General features: G+C 45.2%; 1 protein-coding gene across 3 annotated transcripts in view; it reads right to left on the bottom strand.

Moving 5' to 3' along the window:
- Positions 1–703: 703 nt before the first annotated feature.
- The window catches only part of GSK3B (glycogen synthase kinase 3 beta), a 1,215,699-nt gene continuing 1,204,684 nt past the window's right edge, over positions 704–11,718 (bottom strand). For 2 of the 3 annotated variants that reach the window (XM_069635848.1, XM_069635849.1), the window contains exons 10-11: positions 6,568–6,666; positions 704–1,364 (exon numbers count right to left, since the gene is read on the bottom strand). In XM_069635848.1, the coding sequence (XP_069491949.1) occupies positions 1,297–1,364; positions 6,568–6,666 (167 nt within the window). In that variant the 3' untranslated portion in view covers positions 704–1,296. The remainder of the gene's footprint in view (positions 1,365–6,567; positions 6,667–11,718) is intronic. The other variant, XM_069635850.1, reaches the window with a different exon arrangement.

Raw genomic sequence — 11,718 nt, 5'->3', positions numbered from 1 at the left:
CACCATGAATCGAGCCCAGATACATTTCATCTACAGCTCAGCATAGGAGCTCCTCTTGATAACATTAAGATGTGCCCAACCACACAGAAAAGTCCAAAGCGATGTCCAAGTGGCTCATATCCTGCAATTGTCTACACATGTGGAGAATATAGAAGTTCTACAGTGTAGCCTCTGAAATGTGGATCTCCTTAAATGCCCAGATGGCCAGGCCCAACCCTAAAAACCCAGCCCGAGACAAGCGCTCCTTAAACATGTAGTATGTTATTGCATGAGCCAAAGGTGCCTAGGTGACCGAGCACATGGATTAACAGGATGGTCTTTCCAATAGCAGAAGAGATTGCAGTGTTCCTAAAATGTATGCAGTGGAACAAATTAATATGGTCTGCGATATGGCAGAGCTATCTGAAATGTGTAACAAGATAGTAACCCAGACACATGTGGATGCAGAACTCCTTCAATACAAGTGCAGATGGGTCAATGGAAAACACCATGTTAACAAACCAAGCCTGCCAACAAATGAGCGTCCCGCCCTTTACCTGCGGATCCCAACACAAAGCAAGCCAGTTACGCATGGACAATCCAGCCACCTGTTGGATATCTGGGGGTGTAGCGTAAACCTCTTCTCAGCTTTCTGAACCCACCCCCTTTGCATCTGAAAGCAGTTCTACCCAGATCAGAAAAACACACAATTTGAAATGTTAGAAAACGTTGACCTTCTGTGCTTTTTATTGTTTGCTGAGCTCCCAAACATACTGTGCATGGACAAGAGCGACAGATCAAGGATGTAAAGGGGCAATAGAAACCACCGCAGAGGAGCTAGAGAAGAGGATATTAAGGATTTCTCTTTGGCAGGGTAATAAGGACCAATGAGGGTGACTTGAGGCAGGAACGCCAGAATCCAGTGCCGCAGACTCTCCATGTTCAGATTGTCTCCGGAGAGAAGTGTATGGCCTAGCACTCCCCTTTGATTCCACCCACAAATGTGTCCTCCCCCGCACCATTCACTTCAACATTCCCACAAATTGAGCTTACAATAAAACTGGCTTGTATTTTTACATATTTTACAAGGTTAAATAATAATAACAATAAAACTTTCTTTTTAAAAAAACGGAACCACTAAAATGAACTGGATGGGGATCTTTTTTCCTCCATTTTTCAGCTTTGCTTTTTAAATATTTTCTCTCAAAACGTGGCCAGTGTTGCAGAGCGAGACTTGAAAACCGGCCTTGTCCCCACCCTCCAGTCCTTCCAATTGCCGTCCCACCCTCGAATGCGTAGCTGAGACTCCGGACGGGTTCAGGTTGAATTTGAGGCGGATGCTGAAGCAGTATTGTTGGTCTGGCCACGGTCGACTGCATTTGAATCTGTGAAAGGGAAATAAAAGGTTAATAAAAGGTTAAGAAATTAGCAGAACATGAGCGACACTTGCAGATAATCTAGAGGTATCAGAGTTCTGATATGGCATTTATAACGCACCTATACACAAGTGTGGGGGAAGGGGAAGGGGCAGTGCAATACATGGTATCAACAGTAAGAATAAATAAAATAGGTAAAAGTGCTGTCAGCTGGGGGGACTGTAGGGATACAGAAACAGCCCCTAAGTGCAGGGGTTGTCAGGGAGCCAGTGCAGATGTGCAGCTAGTGGGTGAGGGGATCTGGACCCGAGATCAGAGGTTAACCAGAGGACCAGTGCAGTTTCAGTCAGGAGTTCAGCAGGGGAGAGGAGGAGAGAAAGCAGAAGCAAAGAGGAAGGTCTTGAGGTGCTTCCGGAACGGGAGATGGTTCTCCAAGTTTCAGGGAAGCTTTCCCAGAGGGAGGCCCCAGCCGAAAGAAAGATCTTCCAACAACTTGTTGTTTGGACAAGCGGCTGACCCCCGAGGGAGTTGGAGGGGGATGAGTGAAGAACTCGAGAAGGAAGATATTTAGGAAGAGAGAGTTGGAGGTATTGATGCCCCTGAAGGCCTTGTGGACAATGCAGAGGGTTTTGAACTTAATCCTGGGAGACAGTGCAGAGATTTCAGTCTTGCAGAGATACGATCCGTGGGCTTGAGGCGAAGGACAAGTCTTGCAGTCCTGTTCTGGGTGAGTTGTTGAGGGCGGACAGAGAGTAGAAGCTGGTAGACTTAGAAAGGCTGTTGCAGTAGTCTAGCCTTGACAGAATCAGAACTCTAAGCTTCTGGGGTAAGGAGAGGAAAGGAAGAATACCTCTGAGGAGGTGCAGCTGGCAGCATGACTTCTTAGAGACGTCACAGATGTGAGGAGAGAAGAAGAGTGTGGATTCGAAGATGACCCAGAGGTTTTTAGCCTTGCAGGTGGAAGACGGAAGAGGGTCAAGAGAGGCCGGCCAGAGAGCAACAGGAAAGGAGGGAGCATGTGTGACGATGAGGAGACTCTTACTGGCATTAAGGCAGAGATTGTTGGCGGCGCACCACTCCTGGATAGAAGACAGACAGATGAGAGAGGTGGCAGAGGGGAGCCAGAAAATGAGCACAGAGTGTCGTCCGCATAGCACTGGAAGTTGGGACAGAGAGCGGCAATACGGTGAGCAAGAAGTGGCAGGTATTGGATGAACAACAAGGGGGAAGAGATGTTAGACCACTGGGAAACACCACAGGTAGAAATAGAGGAGGATGGACCCCAGTTGGACCTGGGAGGGTCGATCAGAGAGGAAAGGTCAGCCAAGCCAGGGCCTGATCTAGGATACCCAGGTTATCATGGTGACGGTTGAGCAGGATGGCATGGTTGACCATGTCAAAGGCAGAAGAGAGATCAAGTAAGATGAGGACACATGGGATATTGGAGTCAAGGTTGGAGAGCAGGTCTTCACTGAGCATCTCAGTTTGAGGAGAGGTGGAGAAAATATCTCCAGGCTTGTAATGGAACATACACACGTGGAAGCGATGGTGGAGGGAAGTGGGACATCCCTGTGGTGATGGTGAACATGGATACACCTATTGAGGAAGAGGTGTAGGGGGCTCTGGAAAAGTCCTTCCATAAGAGGAGGGCTGTGCAGCAAAGACACAGATTTCCCATCCTTCAGAACATGAGCTCAGCCACAGATGTGCAACTGCAGACGATGGAGTCCTGATGCAACCTTATGCATACACGTGAAATCTGTCAAAACTTGTAGAATGCCACCAAAAGGACCCCCCCCCCTCAATAAATGAAATCTCACTAGAATGGCCTGATCCTTGTGGTCATCATTTCAAGACTAGAATACTACAACATGATCTATGTTCCCATACACACAAACTTCTACACAAGCTTTCAAGCACAACTTTCCATCTTCAGCAGAAAGTGAACACATCAGACGGGCACCCAGTAAAACACAAAGTTCCAGTCACAAAACACAAAGTTCCAGTCACAAAACACAAAGTTCCAGTCACAAAACACAAAGTTCCAGTCACAAAACACAAAGTTCCAGTCACACTGCCTATGTGGCACTCCAGGCAACCTCGCCAAACTAGCAGCCAACCAGACACCTATGTCACCTGCCTCAAAACCTAGCATTCTGCAGGTATCCGATGACAATGTTGGTGGTTGTGGTGGTAGGTCCCTGAATTACCAAAGCCCCTCCCTGTAGATCTCTCTCTTACCACCCGCACAGAGCTAGAACGACTAAAATTATGGAAAACGACTGTATGCCCATTGGTTTAGATAGCTGAACAGTTCCTAGGCAAACTTCCTTTTTGGGCTCCCCGAAGGCTCCAAGGATATTACTTCTCATCTCAAACATTTGTCTCATCCATGCCACCATCACTTGTGTTAAATTATTTGCTCTAAAGCAAGGATTGTTACGAAGACGCTTAGAAAAATAAACACTATTCCTGGGTAGACGTGGCTCTCTCCATATATCATCTATGAAGCTACAATAATGTCCTGGTCAGATGGGCAGTCCATGCATTAACACTCAGTCCGAGAAAGGCTAACAATTGGACAGTATGGCTTTGTGAATTTAGAAAAGCAACCCAGAGATGGATATTGGAACTTCAGGGCAAGTCACAGATTCAGCTGTACAACCCTGGATTAGAATGTGTGCACTACACCCATTATGGAGATTAGGTAGTGGTGGGTAAAAATGGAACAGAGCGGGGCTCTAGAGACAATCCTATCTAAAATAATGGCATTCCATTTTCACATGACAAATACGCTGCATTCACAGTTGAGAATTTATCACACAATTTAGCAAGGATTGATAAGGGAATTAATGATTACCGACTGCAAATGCAGTCAACGCAATTAGCAGTGGGTACTTATAGATTAAAAAGAAAAAAGGTCCAGCAAAAATCAATATGCATTGTTTTTTAAGTGAAAAGGCAACATGTAATGGGCTCCAACAGGTTACTAAGGACAATCACGTGAGAGAACATCACAGCCACACCTCACTGAGGGCGCCCAGCAGGGCACAATCCTGCATCTTGTGTTGGTGGCACTCTTGTTCAGGACAGAATGGTCTAGACTGCATTTTGGTGGTGGGCTGCTTTTGTGAGTGACACAGATATTCCTCCTCTGGGAGGGTACACGAGTTGAAAGGTAGTTGCAGGTTGAGGGAGAAGCATGCCACTGGTTATTTGGAAATGCTTATTCTCAACAAAGGGGCAGGGATTAAGGGCTCTGACATGTTGGCAAATGTACATGCGATAGCACAAATATGAGTAACAGAATAAAAGAAATATTAAGCGTACAATATGGCACGGTTAAAACAGTTGAAAGGTGCATGCCCATATGTCCTGCACTATATGCTAACTGGCAGTAAGTAATGATCACTTGGTTCCTAAGATTTTAATATCTTACTCCTGAAACAAATCTAAACCAAACTTTTTTCACACACTCGATTTGGTCCATACAAAGCAGCAAGCATTATTGACCAAGTCTGTACAGGGATCAACGTTAGGGAAGTCCATGAGCAGAATTATGAAAGACTGAACGGCTCTACAGGGTTATATTGAAGCAAATTACTCGAGGCAATTAACTTCAACAAAGAACACTTCACTTTTTTTTAAATGCCCGCACCCCCACTATCTCTACTCTCATCCCCTCCAACCTCCATATGCCCCAAACCTAAAAGGCATGCATTTACTTCTCCACCAAGTGATTTTGTTGAAGTAAATTACGACAGAGTAATTTACTTCGACACAACTACAGTATAATGACTGAAGTGCTCGATTAAGATCTCGAATAGGTACACGTCTTACTGGCAATATTCATGCCATTGCTTCAATATGTATGTGTCCTGCCACAATGGAAGTGTCTTCATGGATGACCCACATAAATGGATAATTTGTCAGCTGCAGCTATCAACTATGCACCAGACAGCACAATGAAAATGGACCCCAAAACTAACCATCGCATTAGCATGCCAAATAAGCTGGCATATTGTGAAGGTACTTCAGTATGCTTTCACCTGCAATAGATGTCATGTGAGGCTTATCAGGACTTATTCAGTGGCGTGTGCCAAGGCAGAAAACCATTCAAGCTACTCAGATGGAAAAAAGATCAGAATGATACAAGCCATGCTGCAAACGCGGCTAGCCAGAGCTGCCATGTGATAGGAAAAACTTGTGTCACAATGGGGAGCTTGTGTCACTCTGTTAAGTAAATCTTTGGGAGAAGTTCCACCAGCTAGGGGACAGTGCTAGATCGAGCGGACATGGGCCATGCATTATTTCATCAGCAGTGTTGCTGGATATTACTGGGAGACGTAACACCAGCTGAGCAACAGTGCTAGATCAAGCAGACATGGGCCGTGCATTATTTCATCAGCAGTGTTGTTGGATATTCCTGGGAGACGTTCCACCAGCCGAGCAACAGTGCTAGATCGAGCAGACATGGGCCATACATCGGTAGATTTGGTGATAGAAGCCAGAAGTCAAACAACACAGGCACTTGGCAGATTAGGAAAAGCTGGGACGGTTGGATGAGGCAAACAGCAGAATGCTGCAGTGACAAACGCACATGATGCTCAAACGTGTTTGCTCATGGCAAAGCATTGTAAGTGGTGCTTCCTGGCCATTGTCAAAAGGGTGCGATTCAGAAAGTTGATCTACGATAAGGTACCAAAATGCTAGCAAAGTATGTCTCACTTGCCATTTACACTGCTACAGCAACATAAAACAAAATAGCCACAGAGAACACTTGTTACTATTGGTCCTTTACCCACCACTGAACAATTACGCAAGAGGGAAACATGCTAAAAATAAAACCAGTGCTTACTATAAATATGCTATGTAAGCTTTTGGAGGAGAATATGGCTTCCTGGTTGATGAATTGAGGCAGGGATGTTTGCTGCTCATCAGATGAACCGAGTTGGTTTGGTTGCTGTGGGGGCTATTTAAGAACTGGTACGGTGCCAGATTGGATGCTGTGGGCGAAAGGCTCAGTCTTGCCTCTGGTGGTAATGCTTACATTTCTCAGAGCTGGGGCAAACACTGGACAGCCTGGGATGGCACCCAGATGACAAACCACAAAACTGAATGATGCCTGCACAGGATAGGTAGGTGGCTGTACAATACATAAAGGCCATGCTAAGGAGATGGGTTATAAAGTAGGAGCTGGCCTGGTGCTCACCTGATGTCGCAGTAGCGTTTGTAGGGGTTGAAGCGGCAGCTTGGTTCCGGGTATGGGCAGGGATTAGGATTGAAGCCAGAGATGGGTTACTTGATAGCTCTGAAGGAGAGACAGAACAGTACATATTAGATAGCTTGCAGGCAATGCCCACTTCCCGTCTCTGAATATTTACACAGATTAATGTGTGAATAACAACTTCAACTTGCTCTGGAACGACAACAGTCATACCATACATGTAACTTAATGTAGGGGGCGTGCACAGATAGGAAACACATCCTGGACCCTTGTGTTTCACCATTTCGTGTTGCCATCTTCAATCATTCGTCTTAGTAAAACTTCTGCTAGAAAACCCTGTACAGATAGCAGCCAGTCGACAGAGCACATAGGGTCTTACCTAGGGCAGGCCCAACAGCCACTATCTCGTGCCTTGTAGTTTTGGCTGGATTTGCATTAGCCATACAAGTATTCTGCCACAGGCCGGCACATGCCTTCAAAATAATGTTTACACAATGCCAATATTTAATATCAAATTCTAACCTGCCATTTTTGCAAATGTTTACCTACACTGATCTAGTGACCATTCATTGAGTAAAAGCAAGACAACCATTGTTCTATACCCAACCAGGTTCAATCCAAATTGGAGCGCAAGTGTCTCTTGGTGGTAGGATGCGAGAGCAATGCTCCAATTTGTGTCATAAGGAACAATAGTAGAGGCTTTACAACCTTGAGCCAATGACCGCACTCTGGGCAATGTCAGCATGAACTGCAAAAAACAAACCAGAGCTGCTGCTTTATGATCAACTCTCTGGGCGGTTATGCAGACATCACTCTAGGAACGTTGCTGATCAGAACACAAGGCCAGGGAACATGGAACTGATCGGTCGCTGAGGTATTCCCCCCACCCCCTACTTTGATCCTCCACCCCGCCCCCTCCGGCTGCCACCCCCTGACACCAGATAAGCATGAGGGCAGTTTGTGTTGTGTGGTATTGGAGTGAAAGTGGGAATATCACTGCGGGGGAGGGGTTTGCTTGGGATCTGTTCATTCAATTATCTGTTAAAACCAGGTTGCACAGCATTGTGCCGCCAGCCCTTTGAAAGGCATAAAGGCTGTCTGTCTCTATGGTTCTCCTGTGATACAACATTATAGCTGCAGAGCCTGCTGGGGGCTATAGCCCTGGAGGTATAGGGAGCTGGGGGCTATAGCCCTGAAGGCATTGTGCAAACAGAGAACTTGTTTCTGTATCCATGGGCTGCAGAGGGAGCGTGGCACTATGTCTCTGGGCTGCATAGCGAGTTGTGTGCCATGTGTCTGAGGGCACTGAGCAAGCACAGCCCCATATCCCTGAAGCCACAGTCTAAAGCGTGGAGCTGCAGAGAGAGAGAGATGGGTGCTATATCAGAGTGAGGAACATGCCGGGTGCCATATCTCTAGATGCCAAGGATGATAGACCCAAGACTAAGTGAAAGCAAGAAGGGCACTGGGCACTTCAGCCCCGAGACAGATGTACAGCACAAAGAAGCGTGCTGCGCACTATAGCCCAGAGTTTGAGGAAAAGCAAGAAGCATTCTGGTACAAGAATCCCAAGAATGAGGCTTGAACGAAGAAGTGCACTATGCATTATAACCTTGAGACTGATGAGGAAGCTAGCAGTGTACTGGTTCCCTGGGAAGACTACCTCCTCCCTGTCACTCCTTTTATAGCGGTTTGCACTTTATCACTAAACCACAGAACACACTGAACTTCCTTATACAGTTTAAAAAACTCCTGAATATAATAGGGACCTGCATAATCATGTTGTCGAGTGAATTTGTGGATCGCCACAGCATAATCTGGTTATTGGGCCTAGCTGCACTTTTCTCCGGGGTTGCGCTGGGTATAGTACATACCCACCTTTGATGTACTGAACAATGAGAGGGGTTTCACAATTAGAAGATGCAGCTACTCTGGCCAGGATTCCAATCTGATGTATTTTGAGGTGCATCAAGATTTGTGCAGATGCAGCGATGGGTCAGTAAGGGATTATCATACACCGCTGCCTGTAGAATCGCCTCTCAATGGCAGAGTAATCTCCATCATAATACAATCTATACTGGAACATACTCTTGTCTCTCCTGATTTGCCTACATGAGTAAGAATGAACACCACAGCTGATACAAAAACGTGTGGAGCTCTAGGCCATGACCCCACAAAACAGACCACTAGAGGATTTTGGGGGGCTGTGGGTATTTATCCATGTGACCAAACACAGCTTGACCTCAAAAGGCAGAGGCAGACCCCCCTTAAAGAAGGTAGAAACTTGCTCGACAGGGTCTGCCAAATCCCAAGGCCCTGGGAGACATTTTACCAGTCCTACAAAATCATAACAATGCTTTGATTTGTAAGTAGAATTAGGCTGATGAAAGGAGGACACAGATCTTGCGATTCAGTAAGGCATTTTTAAATACATTCAAAAGGACAGTTAGAAGTTACCAACTACGACTAGGTCTCTTTCTTCCTGGAACAGAAGCAGTTTAGGGCTCACTGGAAACAAAAAAGATGTTCATGGGGCCCACAAAGTAGAGATGATTCTGCAGACTTCCAATTGACCCTAGTGGCTGCCAGATAGCTCCCACGTATTGACAGCCTTCAAACCAATGTCTCCATATTGGAAAGGGACAGGTCTGGTATCAAATAACAGTTCTTCGGGAAACTGGCTTAATCTGAATAGAACCCAGCAATGGATAATCTGGCCTTTCTTCAGATTCAAGAGGCTAACTATTGCAGAATGTCAGCTGCGCATGACATTTTGAACACCTATGGGACAGCAGAAGTGTGGGAAGGTCGCCTCTAGCAATCCCACCAACCAGAAAAGACCAATCTCAAACATTGTGGATTCAGCTGAAGGTAAAGGGGTTGCCTTCAGGGAGACAGTGCTAGAAATCTAGTGGAACACACAAGTTCGTCACATTCAATGGTGAAAGAATGAGGCTACTGGGTCTGTTTACGCACACATTCTACACGCCCCACATCATGGGTCAAGACAAGGTTGTGGGATAGTCTCCTAAATTTCCATGCTCGACGAGGAATGTCAATCCTACAGCCTTTTAAAACAGTCACAAACACTCTACAACCTACATCCTCTGCCATCACTCTACCAGTCTTATGTCCCTAAAGAATCTGCTCTTGGTCCTCTACTACACATTCAACAACTCGTTCTTTGGTAAAATCATCTCCTTCGGATCAGATTTGGCGATCCATAAATTCAATTCTGCTTCCCCTCTGCCACCCCAGAGCCATCTTCCCAAACCAGATTGCCTGGACGCCATAGACCAATGGACAGCAATATGATGCCTCATGCGTTACTCATTGAAAACAGAGGCGATCTACCTCCCAACTTCTAATGTCTTCCCGTACCCACTTTGCTATATCCTTTCTCCAGCCAACACTCACCCCATTCCTTATGGCTTACAACCTGGGGGTTCACGGACCATGGCTCCGGCTGCCAGCCTTAATATCCTGAAGAGCCATACCGTCTGACCCCACCACACCTTTCCTTCACTAAAAGTGATATCCACTCTTGTACTCGGCAGACTGGGCTACTGCTAGAGCCTCCCGCTTTACTCGTTTACCCACCCGACACGTTATGTAGCTTTGCTACCTAAAGCCTCCTCAAGATTACTCTACTCTGTGTACCGCCTCCACGTGGGGTAGCACTCAATTTGGTCTAAACCTCCATATAGGCGCTACCTCCCTTCTATCTGGCCATCTCCATTTGCTATTCACCCCTGGTTATACAATCCAAAGCACTTTGAAACTTCCATTTCCTTGTCCTTACTGTACTATGTATCACTTTTGCTCTGATACCTTACACGTTTACTTATTGGAAACCCTGAAATTAGGTAAATCATCCACTGTATCGGTATTCAAGACTGTCCAAAAGAAGTACTCTCATAGGTCTTTTGGTACGATACCCCATCCAGCCCTATAAACTCTATATAGATGTAAACACCACAAATGATAATCTTTTAGCAAATGTAAATGCTCAAAGTTTATTATTGGACAGAGCCTTCCCCTTTTGGAGTCCCAGTCTCTCCCCAGTACACACGTTGAATGCATCTATTCCTGGGTCTTGTCTACTAATGCAAGGAAAATCATCTATGGATGGCCCAGACAGTCATAAGTGGTCATGACAGAACTTGCCATTGTTATTCTCCGTATTCAAATAAATACAAAATACAAATAGCTTGGGCCTTGGTTTTCTGAGACAGACAAATATGTACTATGGGTTACAGGAAAAAGTGCAGCTGGCTGTGTCAGAAACCAGGCCAATCCTAAATTAGTGGTTCATACATAAGAAATTAATAAAAATCAGTCTACATAATAAAACAGTAGTAATTCGAATACAGAATCTACAAATGAAAACTTGTATGTATAAAAAAGCCCTTAAACACCTGGCAAATATTTTTGTAGATGAAACCGCTTGAAATAACTATCATAGGTTCACTTACAACATAAATCAGAATATTTCAATAGAGTGCACAAGAATGCAAGATCGATTCAGTTGCATGCAACGCACACAAATATCCTCCTTTACTCAAAGATCACTGCTTATACTGGTCTCACTAGGATCTCAATGGTGGGGGGGCCGGTATGAATTCTGTAATGAAGTCCAATAAGCCTGACCAAAGGTCTCATTTACCTACTCAATGCAATCTTAACAAACCACCCATTCTCAGAGCAATCTGAAAAACAGTCTTTGTTCTTTCCTTTGTAATAGCCCAGCCAACCAGGAACCCTTTTGTCCTGGCCCATAGCACACAACTTGCATATAAAATAAAAAGAAATAACCCGGGATTCTGAGAAAACTGTATGAATACTTCAGTCTGATCACTGGAGTCTGAAGTTTGTTGTATATAGTATTCACTTCCACTTACTAGCATTGGAGCTGTTTAGTTGTGCTTTGTGGGAATCCATTCTCCCAAGAAATCATCTGGCAGGGAGATTTCTTAGACACCTAAAGGCCCAGGGCCTCTTTTTGAGTAAGACAGACAATGAGCTGTCTCACATATGTTGACAAACTGCCATAACCCTGAATGAAAATATTTGTTATAACACATGGGAAAACACTTGCCCGAGAATGGTGCAAACTCACTGATACTGTAGTACCCA

Source organism: Ambystoma mexicanum, chromosome 7p (genome assembly GCF_040938575.1).
Source record: "Ambystoma mexicanum isolate Mex_15411 chromosome 7p, UKY_AmexF1_1, whole genome shotgun sequence".
Taxonomy (NCBI): domain Eukaryota; kingdom Metazoa; phylum Chordata; class Amphibia; order Caudata; family Ambystomatidae; genus Ambystoma; species Ambystoma mexicanum.
Note: the sequence above shows the minus strand (reverse complement) of the source record. Positions and strands in the feature narration are given on the sequence as shown.